At 44.4% G+C, this 17,204-nt stretch overlaps 1 protein-coding gene across 1 annotated transcript; it reads right to left on the bottom strand.

Annotated features, from left to right (window-relative positions):
* Window positions 1–2,630: 2,630 nt before the first annotated feature.
* On the bottom strand, window positions 2,631–15,880 carry PKD2L2 (polycystin 2 like 2, transient receptor potential cation channel). Its single transcript, XM_068960105.1, is given in 14 exon segments — window positions 2,631–2,634; window positions 3,174–3,287; window positions 3,813–3,934; window positions 4,707–4,762; window positions 4,891–4,969; window positions 6,521–6,622; window positions 7,462–7,582; window positions 9,101–9,282; window positions 10,859–11,029; window positions 11,584–11,812; window positions 12,474–12,695; window positions 13,560–13,816; window positions 15,020–15,153; window positions 15,466–15,880. Coding segments are annotated over 14 exon segments (2,208 nt in total).
* Window positions 15,881–17,204: the final 1,324 nt, after the last annotated feature.

Raw genomic sequence — 17,204 nt, 5'->3', positions numbered from 1 at the left:
TTCTTGTATGTATGTGTAGTTTCGGGGCATTTGTTGCTCAGGCAGGTCTCAGTTCACAGCCTGCCTGCTGAGCCACCAGAACTGGCGGGGCCCAGGTGCTGATGCAGCCCTAGGCTAAGTTACAGCACTTTCAGTACTTCGCCTATTTAGCCTGTGCCTCTCTGTGCCTCTGCCTCAGCAGAGACAGCAGGGAAGTGACTAAATTGGCTCTTGAAGTGGCAGCTTGGTGTGTTGTGTGATACGGGCTTCATTTCCTGCTTGGGTGCCAGCCTGCTGCGTGACGGTACAGGAGCAGACGGAGAGTCACACTCACTCCGGCTCTAACAGTAGCGACCTTTGGAGGAGATGGGGCCGAGAGCTGATTCAGCCATTCCTGTGTATAAAACACTGCCCGTGGCGTGTGACACCTTCAGCTGCTGAGCAGTGTTTGACTGTGCCTCTATATCCATAATGATCTCTTAGCTTTAAAATCAGTGTCACTTACTGCAGTTACTTCTGTATTCGTGGCCGATAAACGTTGCCACGGCACGCAATCCTATAAACACAGGAGGGTGCTTTTCTTCTGGACCAAATTGATTTTTTTCATAGTATGTTGGTATAAGATCGTATGAGAGGTGATTTTGTAGTCCTTCAGACTAGTTACTCTGCTGTATTTGGTGTGAATGCTTCTTTCTTCAGTGTGAGGCCTGGCAGAGGACAGAAAAATTCCTGAAGATGGAGAGTCTGCTTGTGCACGTGTGACAGTGTGCAGGTAAACGGGAAGAAACAGAGGGAATAAAAATTAGGCAATGGAGGAACAACTGAGTGAGAGGAGAGTGAGAAGGCAGCCTTCAGAATGTTCTTCAGGGTGGGACAGAATAACCTTCCCTCTGATCAGTGAAACAGTAGCTTGTGCACATGTGTGAGACTGACTGTTGATCCCAAGATGCTGGCATGTGCTTTCCTCTAAAGATGGGGAAAAAATAAACCCACTGTTAGGAGACGCTTGAAGAACGAGCAAGGTCTTGCTACAAATCTGTTCTCCAGTCCTCTTTCCTTATGGTTATTTACTCAGTAAAGCTTGCTGTAGTCAGGATGCTAATGAGAAGACAAAAATCTTTCAGAGGGTTTTTGGGAGCTGCTTAAAATTAAAGCAGTGAAGAAAGACTTTAATGAAGGAAAACTGCCCAGTGTTGAAGATTGTTAACCAAAATGGATGAGAAACAGTTGGGGGAAGGAGGGCAAAACTTCAAGGCTGTTTCTTGCCTAAGAACCCGAGACAGCACGAACCTATAGTATTCCAAGTTCTACCTCTTTAAAGAGGTTTTCTTGGACTACTATGTGAGAGCTGGAATAGGGTCTTGCCAGGAAAAGTGAGGCAGGCTATAAAGAGGGTCTCCTGTGGTATGGAAGAGGGTGAGAAGTGCTTGGAAGCTCTTCCACAAAGTTCTGGGTAAGTAGCTAAAAGTTTCAAGATATCCTTCTATCAGAAGGGTTGCTGGGGAAAAAAATTAAGAGATGTTACAGACAATACTTCGGCTTTCCTGCATGTCAGGCTATTTAGGAATTAAGATAGAGAGATAATCTGTGATCTAGACTTCCTAGGCTAAGTGTTCGGGGATACTGCATAGCAATGAGAACCCTTTGAAACAGAAAGGAAGAGGTGGCTCTTTTTTAAACTTGTTCCCTCTCAGAAGTGAGAGGATGTCTCAGTTGGACCAGGAGACCAAAGTACCAAACCACTGAACACAGGTGACATGTTCTCTGTGGGTCTCTTCAAATGCCTGCCTGCTTCCTTCTCCTTGATCTAGCTCCAGAGACTGGAGCCATGTACCTTGACAGTACTCCGCAGGACATAAATAAGGCTTTGTAATATTGTAAATCCTTCTAGGGTTTATAGCTGCTTCAGAATGCTTTGGAGGCTGGGGGTTTTTGCCATGCGCCGAGATGTACAGCAGCAGAACTTCCTTCGAGGTGCAGGGGTGTTGCAGCTGCTGATGGCCCCGTGTTTTCTTACGGTGTGCTCAGACAGCATTTGGACATGTGTTTTATTTCTTCCTGTAGCTCAGCTGCAGCAAAGAACAAATATTAATGGCTACGCATGAGCAGATCGTTTCTGGCCTGGACGTAACACCTAGTTTATCTTGTTTCCAGGAATAAATGTGGCAGTGGGGGAAACCCAGGTGCTGTGCGAGGGCCTTTGTTCTAGCAAAATAGCTGGCCTACAAAGTAAAGATCATCCTTATTGTCAATCCTTACATGTTTTGAAAGGGTATTTATTCTTTACAGCTGTACGATGTAATGCCTTGTGGCTAAGCAGCCCGTATATGACTGGTACTGTGCTGGTGGAGATGAAAACTTAGGTTTGAGGAGTGGTAGAGCAAAGAAGCCTGTGCTGCTCTGCCCCGCTTGCTTACCTGACCCCAGGAACGTCTAGTGTCTCTAGGGAAATGTTATAAATGGAATTAGGAATAAAAAGGGCATGATGGCAAAATTCATGTTGGTGGGGGGGGGTGTGTGTGTGTGTGTGTGTGTGTGTGAGAAACAACCCGCCCTCTAGTGGTTCCAGTTATTAAGGCCTGGACAAAAAATTATTTTTTTCCTGAAAGAGGAATCAGACTTTTTTTTTTTCCCCCCCTTGAAGGCATAAGTCACCTGTTTTGCAAATAACAGAACAAGAATTGTTGTAAAATAACCATTAGTACTGGCGGCAGATGCAGTAGCGAAAACAATTTAGAGAAGTCTGGGCTAATGAACCATGTTCTGGACTCTAGTTGGTAATTGAGGGTTGCATTGAGCTAAATTGGGCCAGAAATCAAGAGAAGGGAACAGAGCAGGCCCAGGAAGCTGCCATTGCTTGTAATCTGCTCTCTTGGTTCCAAGAGCAGCTGTATCAGGGCTTCACAGCACTCCTAAAACAAGGCCACGGAGTAAATGTCATTCAGGTATTTGCAGAGATTCCTACCCAGAACTGTAGCAAAGGCAGTAAGTTTTTGTCCAAGCTGAAAAGCCATCTGTAACTTGCATGGAAAAGATTGTGAAGCAACAACGGTATGCTTTTATTGAGGTTCCTGCTTCTCTTATCCAGAAATAGAAAAGATTAGGGGAGAACAACTGCTTTTTCTTGACTTTGAATTTCCATTGCGTGAAGAATAAGGCCACCTCTGTTGCCAGTATGAGCTCATCCATTTTACCTTGTGACTGTCTCTGAAGTGCTCTTTAACTGTTACATGTTTTTCATAATTCTACTGAGTTTTCTTTTAACCTCATTTAATTCCTTCTCCAACTCAGCTGTGTACCTGAAAAGCCTAGGACACAAAAACATAGCAACAAATCCTTGAGATAGGGATCCCCTTAAACTTCTATTTATAAGCCTTCCTATTTGCTCACTTGTACTGTGACAGCTCCTAAGGGTCTAGTGCTGAAATACCCCTTCATAAGCCAAAAGGTTTTACAGTCAGTCTGCCTCTGCAGGCTGGCACAAGGAGATGTTCTGGAAAAGGGACAATATTTTCAAATTCCAGTCCCACCTCTTTTTTTTTTTTTTTTTTTTTTTTTTGACTAATGTCCTTGCAAACTGCTCTGCTAAACATCTTTTCTGCTTCCACCTTCTCTCTCTCAGGGTAGCCACTGCCAGACAGTATAAAAGCACTTAATATAATCCCTTAAAATTACTGACTTCGTAATTTTTCACTTTTCATCTCCTGTGCCTCAAGCTGTCTCTCTATAATGGTTTGGCTGATCCAAGTCAGGGCTGTTGCAGTCTGGTGATATGTGGATGATATCTGCCCTGGGATGGGGAGAGGAGTGCAAGAATAAACTCTGACACTTACTGCTGAAATTCTTCAGGGGAAATGGCGCTCTGAGAAGTGATGGAGCCGATGTCCTCTGTAGATGGATGCTTCTGACGAAAATTCTCTTTCCATTTCTGTAGCTGTGACAACTTTGGGTTGCTCTATTCAACAGCAGAGGGATTATGGGGGGAAAAAAAAAAAACAGCACAAAATAAGCCAGTATGGCTTACTAAGACACCTGCTACACTCTCTCCCATGCAGAAAGACATGGGGAAGAACATGCTCTCTTCTCCATCTGAAAGTACCTTTTATTTCTGGTCCTTCCAAAAAGAAAGGATGCAAGAATAAATGTTTCTCTTCAGAGTGCTTATGACTAACTTTTCCCTCTCTTGTTGAAGTACTTTTTTAAATAAATGCTTCAGAAGTACTGGCACTAGGTTAGCTCAGGTTATGGGGTTACTAACGCCAGCTAGGAATTTTCCTTTTGTTTAAAAAAAAAAAAAAAAAAAAGTTACAGCAATCTTTCTCCCTGCTGCCAGAAGGTCTTATGACCCAACAGGCTGCTTTAAAACACTTTGTGTTTTCCGTACATCTATTTTAATTTAACATTTGGGCAAATGTCCAGCTCACAACTCTATATCACTGCTAAGACACATTGGCCTCAACCTGCTGCCAGCTCTGCTCTCGTATTGTATGACCATGTCTGAACAGAGCCTAGACAACCTTTCATTTGAACTTTGGGGTATAATTAGTGATTATTTTTAGGTGTAGCTTGAATGCTATTCCTGTGATGTTAAAAATAGAATTCTGTGGAGAAATAGTTTTGTAAGTAATGGTAGGTATAACTGTGATTCCTTTTGTATTATTCAACTTTTGAAATGTAATCAGCAGTTTCTAAGAACAGGAAAGAAAACAGGAAAGAATAAAGCCTACCTTTTCGTCAGCAGCGCTCCCTTTGGAAAGCCTAGGAATATCTTTTCTTGTAGTGGCTGAAAATTCAGTGCTTGTCATTCACACAAATGAGAAGGAACAGAAATCCTGTGAGAATAGGTGTGTGCCCGTTGCAGGGAGTAATAGCAAACTCTAAAGCCTGGGCTGAGAGCCTACCTTTTCACGCTCTCCAGGCTCTTTTCTTCTGGTTTTATATCCATCTCTGGTTTCTTCAACTTGAGCTTGACAAGAGCCTTATTGAACATAGACAAGGAAAACAGAGCATGTTAAGCAAACTGTAAGTTGAACCGGAGACACTTCTGTGCAATCAGTGACTGGAAGGCAAGGATCAGACGGTCAGCATGATGCTTTGGCAATCGAGCACAATTCTCACCAGTCTTACTGCCTTCTTGGCTCTCATTTGTTCAGCTCAGAGCAGTTACTCTGCTCTATCTCAAATTTGTCATGAAATCCCTGAAGGTAGTATCTGAGCAAATTCAGTCAGGATTCTGATGTTTCTGGCGTTTAATCTTGCAATAGTTCAGGATTGGTTGGGGGCTGAGCCTGGGTACGGGATCCTAAGCTGTACTGTTGCAGGCCAGGGACTCCGGACCCCCTTCCCTCCTGAAAGCTGTGCTGTGCAGAAGCAATGTAATTTCGGTCTGTGTAATACATGCAGACCTACAGAAAAATTTCAAGCAAATGAGGCTGCTAGCCCTCCTCTACAGAGAGGTCGATAAAGGCAGACCTGCAAAAACACAATCTGAACATATAGGTGTCTCAAGTCCTGTATTTATGTGACTGGTGATGCTGTATTCCCCAGTGGAAGTCTGATCTCTAGGTGGAGGTGCTGACTTGTCCCAGGAACAGAGCTACGTGTGGTCTCTTTGGCATGAGCGTTTGACAGGAAAGGAGGAGGTCGCTTCCAAAAAGTTAGGGAAAGGTTTGTTCCCCCATTGTGTTCCTTTCTGGCACGTAAAAATGATCTCAACTTGGTGCAATTTTAAGGATAGACAGTTGTACTTGTTTAGTTTTCCCGGATCCTTCTTAGAGGCCTATTTTGGAATTTTCCAAGCCTTTAACTGAAGAGGCAAGGCTGAAAAATCTGGACTAAAGACAGAATAAAAATTAAGCTATACTGGTAATAAAATTCTTAAAAACTATATATAACTACTGGCAGTCTCTGTTATCCCCTTATTTCCTCTCTAGCTGCATTTAGCCATTGATCTGCATTTAAAAACCTCCACCAGCTCCCTGACTCGAGCAGTGTGGTGATCCCCTTTCCCTGCTCTTCTCTTATAGGTACACCTGGCAAGTGCAAGCAGGCTACGTTACCCTTCCCACAGCAGAGCATGTAACCCTGGATGATATCCCTAAAACAGAGCCAAAGAAATCCTTTTGGTGTGGGGCCCCTTTGTTTCAATTACACGGACAACATCCCTAAACGTGTGTGCAGTGTTCTTTACTTTCTCAGTTCGGAAGGACTGCAGTGGTAAACTCTAAAGAAAAGTTGATGAGAAGATATATCACAAAGCAGGCTGGGCTTACACGTTGCTTTTAAAAGGCTGAGGTAAAGGTAGGCTCCTTGCATCCTGAATTCATATGCTATTTAAACCATTAATACCCATTATTAGTTCCTATGGGCTTGATAGAAGGGTGTCTCTACATTTGTCATAAATTTAAACGAAAAAATCAAACATTGGGTGTTCTTAAATGGTTACGGGCCCTAGCTAATTTAAGGCTCTTCACAAGTGAGGTAGCAATATAATTCTTCCTATCTTGAATTAAGGAAGGTACTTACAGAAGCATGTACTTACCTGTCTAATGAGGTCACTGATCACAAATTCTTGACTGGGTATCACCGCAAAATCTGCTTTGACTTCTGAATAGGTATCATTTATAATAGCCAAAAACATGTTCTGCACAGGAAGGATGCAGTTAGACATTTTCTGAGCAAATTGTGTTTGTAGTATGTTGCATCTATGATGATATTTGGGGCTGTTCTATGCTCGGGCATGTAACTAATGGAACTGAAGAGCTTTGTTGGGTGCAGATGTTTCCAGATGTGGTTAAATTCTTTGTTAAAGTTTTAGGGAATGTTCCTGGAGAGGAATCAGTTATTTCCTGTCTGCAGGACTAACTGAAAGCTCCACTTCCTTAGAGGTGATGGCCCTCGTGTCATGCACCTGCATCTTTTCCAGACAGTGTTTCAACCTGAAGTAACTAATGAAAACACCAGTCCAAATAGTCAAGCATACCTGCGCTTACAGAGTCCCACCCAAGTCTAATTTTAACCTTCCTATCTGACAAGGCTGAATTTTTGCAGTGTTTAAGAGCTTCTGGTTAATTTTTTTAGAAACGAAAATCTGGAGAAACGAGTGCTGCAGGAGAGTGGAAGGTGCAACAAGCTTGTTCCCTGGTGCAAGAGCCCCTTTTGTGGCTGTTTAGAGGAAAGGAGAGTTGGGCACTGGATTAACCCAGTGCAGGTATGCCGGCGCGTTAGACTAGCACCACACCAATGCTGCTGTGTAACTCCTGGCCTGGGTCACATCGTGGCAGCTGGGAACTTGTGCAAAAGAGCTCAAACTGTCTCTGTTTGCCCAGGTATACTGAGGGACTGCTGGGCCAAGCCAGTGGTATAAGGCACAACTTTCTTAGGGGGGAGATACTGCCTCAGGCACTATGCAACAGAAGGTAGCAGTACTTCTCTGGTGCTTATGCAAAAGTATAAGTAAGTGTTTGTTAAGATGACACCTACCAGCAACACGAAGAACACAAAGAACACAAATGTGATGAAGTAAATAGGCCCAAGGATGCTGTTTGCTTCTTCTATGGTTGCAAAATTAAAATCTCCCAGCACAATACGAAACTGTGTAAAGCTGTGAGTAAAAAGACGAGACCGACGTGACTGTTTGGCTTCTTGTACAGAGCAGTATTTTAAGCATTACAAAACACAAAAATAGATTGAATACAATTGAAAAAGACTGATTCACCATCATCTTAGTCATTGAAATCGAAGGGAAGCCGGCATAACATGGTACATTAGATATTCAGTATATATATATATATGTATGTATGTATGTATATGAGAATTTGAAAGGGCAAAGGACTTTTTAAACATCTTACATGAGAAAAGAAGATACTTTCATTTTGGATAAACCACTTGGTATTTTTCTTTAATCATTTCCCTTTTATTCTAGCTCCGGGATCCCACATCATCTGTTAGTAGAGAAGGTAATAGCATAGGTCCCTATGTTGGGGATTTCTTCCTAGGTAAGACAGTGCATTTCTTTATTCCTTTGTATTGCAGCATCTTAGAACTATGTCGCATCCAAGTGGATGCAAAATGAGAGATAATTTTATGCTCTAAGAGTGCGTTAATTCTACATCTAAAGGCTGCTGTCAAACAATTTGGTAAATTAAAGAACTTTCTCTAAATTTTTGACATACTGCATTGAGCTCTACACTTATCCAGGTGGAATGGATAGAGCTGCAGTTTGATGAAACAGCTAAGAACATTGAAAACAGTGTTGGAGAAGCCCAGGACAAATGCTGCCTAACTCTGTTCATAGGTTTGCACCTGCCATACAGAGCATGACCCAGAGAGGAGGTGCAGAGAGAAAAGCAGGGCCAAGGTTATGCCAAATGCAGAGTCAAGTGCATTTTTCTAAGTGACTTCTTACCAGCTTTACTGTGAAATGGTCATGGACTAGAAGAGAGCGCACACTGAGGGTGATGGGTTAGGGTTGCTCCAAGGTGCAGGGATCATCAAACCCAATTCCAAGGGGAACTGATCTGATGCTGCTGCTCCTGTGAGTGGCTGTAAAATTTTGGGGGGAGAAAACAACATGGCCTGTAGGTGGGGTTTGGGGACTTTCAGCTGTGCAGCTGAATGTTTCTTTAAAAGAGCTGTAATTCCTGCATGCAAAGATGGCCAGCCTGTACTCTGAGCCACTTGGGTCTCTCAAGCAGTTTCCACTGTTGTTTGCAGGCTGGGAATAGTATTGCACACTCAGCAGCGGGTCTGCTGGGTAATGTCAAGCTTTCAAAGAAGCAAAAGAGAATAGCCTGCTCCCAGGCCTGCCAGGTTGCCCAGGGGTCTGGTTACGCGCTCTGTCCTGCAAAGCTATGTGGAGAGCCTGCGGGATGTTGATGCCCCTTGAGTGAACTATTCCTGAGCTTCCCCTTTCATGCCTCTCTGAGCTGTTTACTGTATATGTTGTGTCTTCTGCACATGCGATGGCTTTGGCAAACAGCTTCTAGGGCCAACCAAGTTGCTTTCGCTCTGCAAAACGGGTATAAGGTGTTGGAGGCTTGTATTCTGAAGTTCTGCTTAGGTGAGACTGGACCTGCAGCAACTGGGGTCTTTGTACCGAAAGGTTTAGAAAGTTGCATACATGCAGTTTTGAAACGTGGAAAACTCATCAACTTGTGACCCGAAGACCAGATAGCCTAACTGTGCATATGCAAAAAAAATGATAAAGAACATGATGGCAAATCCAATGATGTCCTTGGCACAGCGGGATAAAGTGGAGGACAGCTGAGTCATGGTTTTGTTAAAGCTTATGTATTTAAATATCTGCAAGAGAATCGAAAAAACAGTTACTGGGAGATCAAAAAATATTATATCTTCTTAACAGAATTTCTGGAATGTCATCTGTAATCAAAATTTACAGATTAAATCTTACCTGGAAATAAGTTGCATGCTAGATATGTTAGTGGTATGAGTCTGAAAGAAGCACTAGGCCTGGATGTATTTCTGGGGAAGAGGAGCATTCTGCAGGGCGAATACGTTTAATTGCTGAAGCTAATCTTACATGAACAGGTCTTTCCTGGTGCTGGGATGTGTAATCAGCTCTGGCAGATGTAGACCTCCGGTCAAGGAGATGTACAAGACACACCACCCTCCTGCATCTGAGGATTCCCTGTGGGACTCAGTTGGTAAGGAGCCGTCTCTCTTAATTTGAACCTAAAACAGGGCCTGAACAAAATCAGACTGTCCTTGTTCAATGACAGTTGTTAATTAGGAACATAGTTGTGCTGCTACATTAATAGTAACCAGTTTGCAGGGGGATGATGCAGGGGAATGTGCAGCTGGGGCAAAGAAGGGACGTAACAAGGAAGGCTGTAACAGAACTGGTCAACAGCCAGCGCTCCCAAACTGCTTCTTCGTGCAGCCTTGGCTTGGGAGGTGGAGGAAGGCCAAAAACCTGTTTATTTTAAAAGGACGTGACCTGGAGAGCAGAGATGGAGCATGTTTAAGTATGCAGGGTTTGATCTAAAGAGTGATCTCTTCTGGCAAATATGAACATCTCCCCCTTCTGTTTCACAGCTGTTTTGTGCTGGGTGCTTTACAAATGCTTTAGGAGAGATGGCCCGTAAGCAGCCTGGGACTTGGCAGAGAGCGCCATTTCTTCCAGTCCCTGGAAGTCCTGAGGTCAGATCAAACTGGAGATGCTGCTTGTGTGCCGGGTGCAAGGGAAGGGATGCAGACCCCGGTCAGACCCTCTAATCTGCAGGGTTTGGTAGATTAGAGGTAGCGGCATGCAAACATGCAGGACTGGTTTGGTTCCAGAGCACCTGGTTAGGAATAAGAGTAGCCCTTAATCTTAGAGAAGCTGGCTGCTCTGTCCTGAGACCAGCAAATCCATTTGCAAGTAAGAATGAAATTAAAGGAGTCCTGGCACTGTTTCTGAAGCTGTTTCTGAATCAAGTTCAGACACATTTGGGCTTCCTCTGTAGCTAAAAACTAGCTAGTGTTTTCACAGCTTTTATCTATGAGAGCTATGAATAGCTTCACCTATTACAGCTATGCCATCTGTATAGGTCAGGCTGTGACCGGGTAACAGCAGGTCTACAAAAAGACTGAGTTTGAGGAGGCTGTTTGGGCATGGTTATTTCCCAGTTGTTCCAATGGAGACAGCTGTCCACAGGCACAATTTTTTTTTTTAGACAGCCTTGGAATTTTGTGATCCATGTTTATGAGAATTCTCTAAGCAATGAAATAATTTTAAACTCTTCTGGAATCTTATAAGCAAAATTCCCCCTTTTAGCCCAACCTTTACAGTTTACCCGTGGAAAGGTAAGAGCAAATTATAATATGCTTCGAAACACTAGGATTCTCGAGTACAATGAAAGGGAGTAAGAGCCAGTACCTTTATCCAAGCAAAGAAGACATTGACAGCAATCATGTTGTTGTAATGGACTTGCCAGGATGCAAGGAAGTAAAAGTCTGGATACACGGATGAATTAGACAGCAGCTCTTCCATTAACAGTGACACTTCTACAGTGCGGTAGACATTGAAAGCAATGGCAAGGATAGATATCTGAAGGAAAGCAGAAGCCAGTGAAACTAAAGTCTAGTTACCTCCCTCTCTTCAGAGTTGTCATTTTGCACTGGAAAGACTCTATTGATTACAATAGAATCTATTGATACAATAGATTAGATTTCAAGAACCTGAGCTTATTAGATGCTTGGTCATAAACTGTTCTTATGATACTTTATTGACCAAATTATTTGTAATTGTACTATGCTAATGTTGGATTTGTTCTATGTAATATACTGCATACATTCTAATTTTACTATGGTAAACCGTATGGTTCTGTGCTTGGGCCTCCCAACTCTGCAAATGTTACAGCTAAAACATAAAAGATGGGTAAGGGATGGAAAGGACATGGAGCCCCAGAGCAAGTTGACAGCCAGGCTGGAAAAGAGTTCAGGTGTTGTGAACCCCAGCGGGCCACATGGCCTCTTCAGTGTACTACAGTGGGTGACGGACTCTGTCCAGGAAGAGATTTGGTCTATTTTGGCTCATTGGCTGCCTATCCAGTACTGCCCTAGGCTGGCAAGCACAGAGGTAAGAGTTGATGGGCAGCTCACCACCACCACCAGCATATCCAGCCAGTTCCAGACACTTCTGAAATATTGCGCTTTCAGTTTTGTTATTTTTATAGCTTCCTGGATTATGAATGTGACGACAAAGAGGCAAAAGGTGACTTCGCAAGAGGCCAGGAAGTAATCATAATACGTGACGTATCTGAGGAGCTTCACGGAGTAGATATGTGAGGAGGTGAGAACACCTCCGGTGGCAGGGAACTCTACCACCAACCTGGAAAAAATTGGGGACTGGTATTAGTTACCATTACTCTAAATCATCTCAGCCCTTAATATTATAATATGAATTATTACTATGTTAATAATACCTAATTGAGACTCTAGGTCAAACGCTTATGCAAAATGGGCAACTTGATAACTCCCGCACCTCTAAGATCCTCTTGTAAAGGTAAAGCTCAGTTCCCTGTGAAGAGAGTACTATGTAGTGGGGAAAGCTAAGACCAAAACAAGAAGCTCTTGAGACACCCAAGGGATGGTGTTTGGTAAAAGTCTTTAAAGAAACAGTGTTTCAGGAGTGCAGATACTCTCTGCCATACCCTGAGTTTAAGACTCGTGTCTTCCCTCCACTAGCTGGCAACAGGACCAATAACCCGATATTTGACTTCGCGAAAGGTTATGCACTCAATTCCAACTGGCAGCAGCAACCAGCTGTACAGACCAGAGACCACCTATTTAAAAAACTGGAAATGAAAGATCTGTGTCTGCTCCCCGCACTAGCTGGATTTCTGCATTTTTTAAAGAATTGCAGTTTTGCCAGCTGCTGCTTAAGAAACACAGCTGTGTATGCCAGAGGTGAATAGCCTTTCCTTGTGTCCTTAAGGAAGCACCGTGCTTCAGTAAACTGCATTTCACATGTAGTAAAGGTAAGAACTCACCTGATTATACAGAAAAGGTTTATGTTAGCGTTGTACATAGAGAAGTCAATAAACACAACCCTGGTTCCTCTAGTGAGCCAGCTGTTCTGCCTGAGAAACACCAGCTTCTCCATGCTCTCTTGCTTTGATTTAGGTAAGGTGAATATAAATCCTCCGTTGCTGTACAAGCCCACAGATCCCCAGTACCATGGGGATAAAGAGGAGACGGAGACGTATTTCCATCTATCAGAAATGGGAAACAAAGCCACTCGTCTTAAGGAAACTGGACTGAAGTAAGCTTTAATTTCTATTATATAAAATTTCTTGTTAGGTCTCGTATTCCACTGCATCCACAACTGACTTTTTAAGATAGACCTTTAAGTAATTATTTCCTCTCTACATCAAGTATGCATGAGACACATGGCCTTAAAATATTCCCATTTATTTTTCTTAGCTATTCAGTACATTCACAAAACAGCAATTGCTTATGAATCTGGACTTTGCCCAAAGTGGGCTAGATGGTTTACTACCTTAAAATCTTTATAAGTAAATGCAACATCTCCAGTTCATACAGTTCATTGTTAGTGTGGCATGTTCACAGGCTCTTTCACTGGGTTAAATCAATGCTAAATGAAATGTGTGAGGCAGCCCATGTGGCTCTGTTTCCAGGGCATTTTAGCATTATTTCAATTTATAAACACGTGATTTAAATTCAGACCTCGTATAATTGAACGTTTCTCCAGAGATGTCAGTGGAGAGAGATCCATTAACATATGCTTTTGCTGAACTGGGCTCACTGTTTCCAGTTCTTCCTATCCCGCCTCTATAAGTTTTTCATGCCAAATTTCTGTCTATAACGTTGGCACAAAACCAAATCCATGATTTGTCTCAATGTAAACAAGTGAAAAACTCAGCGCACTGCATACACAATTCTTACTAACTCAAGAAGAGTGGCATTAAGGATTTAGTTAGGTTTTAACAGTGGAGTTTTCAAAAACATTTTTGTGTTTGGTGCCTGGTTCCAATTGAAAGTATTGTAATTTTGAAAATTTCTTATACATTTATATCCAAAAGAAGCCACGAGAAAATCTGAAGCAGAATACTTACTCAGACCCGTTCTTTAAACCAAAAGCTGACCTGTCTTCAGCTCGATAGCGATATTCACAGTAACATTCTTTTAAAAAAGTCTGGAAATACGGGTAGATGGAACAGGTGCCGTTGCGTACTTTTAGCTGGCGAATCTGGGCTACTCCTAACAGTAAATTCTCATAGTAAATATGGCTGCTGTTTTTCTGGACGATTAATGTCTTGTTGTTATACCATTTGTCCCAATAGAGTCCATCCAAGAGGGGTCCTTCTGCAAACTGTACATACAAGCGAGGTTAACGTATTAAGCTAGGACGCAAGCTGAATGACCACTGACACGCTGTCTTATTTCAAAGGTATGCTTGCAACTTTTTTTTCTGTGAGTTAATTTTATTCCCTATGCAATTCTGTGAGAGACTTGTAATAGCTGACTTGCTATCGTCAGCTCAAGATGATAGCATGTATCTGGGGTTTTGTTGAAAACCTATGTCTGTTGAATTTTAAACAAATACGTTTAAATACACAAGTGTTTTATGTTGTTCTGATGCAATCTGACGTTAATCATACTCTCTGAAAACCTGTTTGAGATATATATTTCTGATTGTGTTTTTAGTCATCTGAATCTAAATGAAGAAATACTTATTTCTGAAGGAGGGGAAAGAGTTTCCTCGTTGATGGGTGTTCCTTAGCTGCAGATAAAGAGCATTATACTTGGGGATAATATTACTCAGAGTCCCAAACCATACGCCCTTGTGGTTTGGCACCATCTGATCATGCATTACAACCGCTTCTAGTACATCAGCATGCATATTGTATAGCAAGGGCTCGCTATTTTATGGACTAGAGATAGTCCACAGAGCAGACAGAATGATAAGAGGGAGTGTGGTTCCTCCAAATGAATTGTTATAACCAGGTATTTTCATTTTTAAGGAAAAGCAGGGGGAGAAACCTTGCTTTCCAATGTCAGCTGGGCAATCCTGGTAATTTTGGGGAGTCCTTCACCTAGTAGTAAAAATAGAGATCCATATTTTACAACCATCACTGAAACGTGATCGCAAAGCTAACAGCGTGTGCGGTGAACCAAGATGGCAGGTTCCCCTGGCTGGCTCAGGGGAAACCGCACTAAGTACAGCTTATAAAAATTGCCCTTTTTTTAACAACAGAAAATGAAAAGAAATGTAAGCCCCAAATTCTTCTGCTTTGTTAAAGCCTAATAGTGAGAATGTGATGGAGCAGTTAATTAGCATACCATTTTCCTTGTTTATCCAGGCTTTCCATCAGAAGTATCAATATTACTATGTGTGCCCAGACTTTTTTTTTTTTTTGTTTTACACATTTACTTTAAGAAGTTACTCAACTTTTGTCAGCTGTGAGGTGCAACATTTAGCCCGCAGATTTTAGGAGAACCGAGAGAAAAGTGCTGCTTTGAACTAACGCCGGGATCTTGCTCCTTAAGAAAACATTTGCAACGAAAGCCTTACCTTCCAGAAATCAACAGTGCTGCCAATGCTCCTGAAAGTAATCCCACCTGCCTCGGAGGAAGAGGTTTCCAGAAAGAGATGCGACATAACTTTGTTCAAGTAATACATGTCTGTGCTTACCATTCCAAACGTCACTAGGGAGAAAGGGCAAAAAGGGGATGCTTGTGAACTGAAAGAAGGGGATGACAACAGCTTCTAAACATGTTGTCCCTTCTTCAACCACCGTTAGCGCTCACGCTACTAGCAAAACGCAGGCAGAGCAATTTCGGTTTATAAATGACACTTGTGGCTGGGGGCGGGGGGGGCAGGTGGAGTTAAGGATTAAATAACTCTACACCCCCCGCCCCGACCAGCGTTACATACTGGAAGACGTATAGCTCGTTCATTGCCGGACTTCGGATTAACTATTCGTGGTTTGAAGGCACCTCGTTCAGGTGTAGACTTACAGATGCAGAGATCTGTCAGGAAAACGACGTAGATGAGCAGCTCCCGCAGGGTCGCCTTCAGCTCCAGCTCTTTGCTGTAACTGGGCCGCGGTTTCACAGCGCCTAAACCTGAGCGAGAGACGGGGAGGATGTTAGTCCTCGGCACTGCAGCCGTGCCAGAACCGGGGTGGCGCCGGAGGCCCCTAAGGGGCCTGTGGTGGCTTGCAGTAGCAGGGCGGGGAAGCGACACGCGAGAGTCCATGTTGCTTTCTGGTGGCAACGCGGGTCCCAGCTGTGCCCGCAGGCCGCCGAGCTCCTGAGGGGCGCTCAGGAGCCCTCGCAGCCGCCGGGGCGCCGGGCTGGGTCGCGGGCCGGGGCCGGCGCACGCACCGGCGCCGCTGAGCCGCTGCTCCGGCGCCAGCGGCCGCGGCTCCATGGTGGGGGCACCCGCCGCGCCCCGCGTTTGAATCGCAACAGGCGGCGGCGCCGCGCCCTCGCCCAGGGGCCGCCGCCGCCACGCTTCCCGCCCGACGGCAGGGCCGCAGCCGGCGTCCCGCTGCCTGCGCTCTGCGGGGCTGCTGAGCGTTTTGTCGTCGTTATTATTTCTTAGGGGTTTAGACCTTTCCGTCAGGCGGCTCGGTAACGCCTGAGCGGCAGCGCCCGGCGGCGCTCCCCGCCCCGACGCGGAGAGCTGCTCTTCGGGGCGTTAAGTGATTAAATTACGATGTCTGATGGCTTCTGGGCTTAGCGTCCTGCCGGCTTCCTGCTTGAGGAAGTTCCCTTCCCCTTGCGAGAAGCAGCGGGGCAAAGAGTGCGTCCGTTTAAACGTGTACTTATGCCCGCGCGGGTTGCTGTTTGGACGCTGAGCTGTTGCCCCGGGTCGGGCCAGGCCTACGCTGGCGCGCGGCGCGGGTCCCGCGCCCTTCTCCAAGCGTTGCGGTGCCTTGCAAACGGGCCAAGCGGGCTTTAGTCGGCCTCGGGGCAGCTCCAGCCAGCGGAGTTGATTTGGTGCAACTGCTAAATTGCAGGGGGGCGGCCTGGTGGAGAAGGGTGAAGCCACAGAATTACGCCGGGAGTTTCATGGTCAGTGTTTGGGGTTTGATGTGATGATACAGCACAGTGGCACGACATTCAGACCTCATTTCTTCTACAGAGAATAAAAGTGTCTTCTAAGATGCTGTTGAGATTTGGTGACTCGCAGCAGTGTTATGGCGTGTGCTAACAGGAGAGTTCAGGCTGCCTCCAGCTTTGCAAGTTTTCCTTTAGCACCTGCAGGTTAAAACAAGTAAGCTGCAAAGAGCAGAGCTACATTAGGGGGCTGGAGTTTGGCAAAAATCGGGTTTGGGGTGTCTTTGAGCAACATGGTTGCAAATAGCAGCGTACAAACCACTTGAATAATTCAGATAGATAGCAAGCTTGCTGAGAGCCAACGGTCAGGTTGGCTAAGTCCCTGCCACTCCTTGATTAAAGGAGCAAAAAGGGAAAACGTGGCAGCCTTCACACTTCATGTATTAAACAGTGCAGCCTTGGGTCATATGTGAGAGTGCATCAAGGGACGAAATACCCATGATGCCTCACTGAAATATTTTAGTTTTAAGGGAGTGTCAGCATCCAGGTTATGCTGCTTTAGCTATCGGTATTCAGAGGACAAGAAACGAGGACAGCAGAAAAGTGGGGGGAACAAGGGCAGACTTAGCCGGGTCCGAATCCAGCTTTGCCAGCTGCCCGTGGATGCTGGAATCAGTAGCTGGTTTTACCCG

This window comes from Struthio camelus, chromosome 13 (assembly GCF_040807025.1).
Source record: "Struthio camelus isolate bStrCam1 chromosome 13, bStrCam1.hap1, whole genome shotgun sequence".
Classification (NCBI taxonomy): Eukaryota; Metazoa; Chordata; class Aves; order Struthioniformes; family Struthionidae; genus Struthio; species Struthio camelus.
This window is presented reverse-complemented; position numbering and strand designations above follow the sequence as displayed.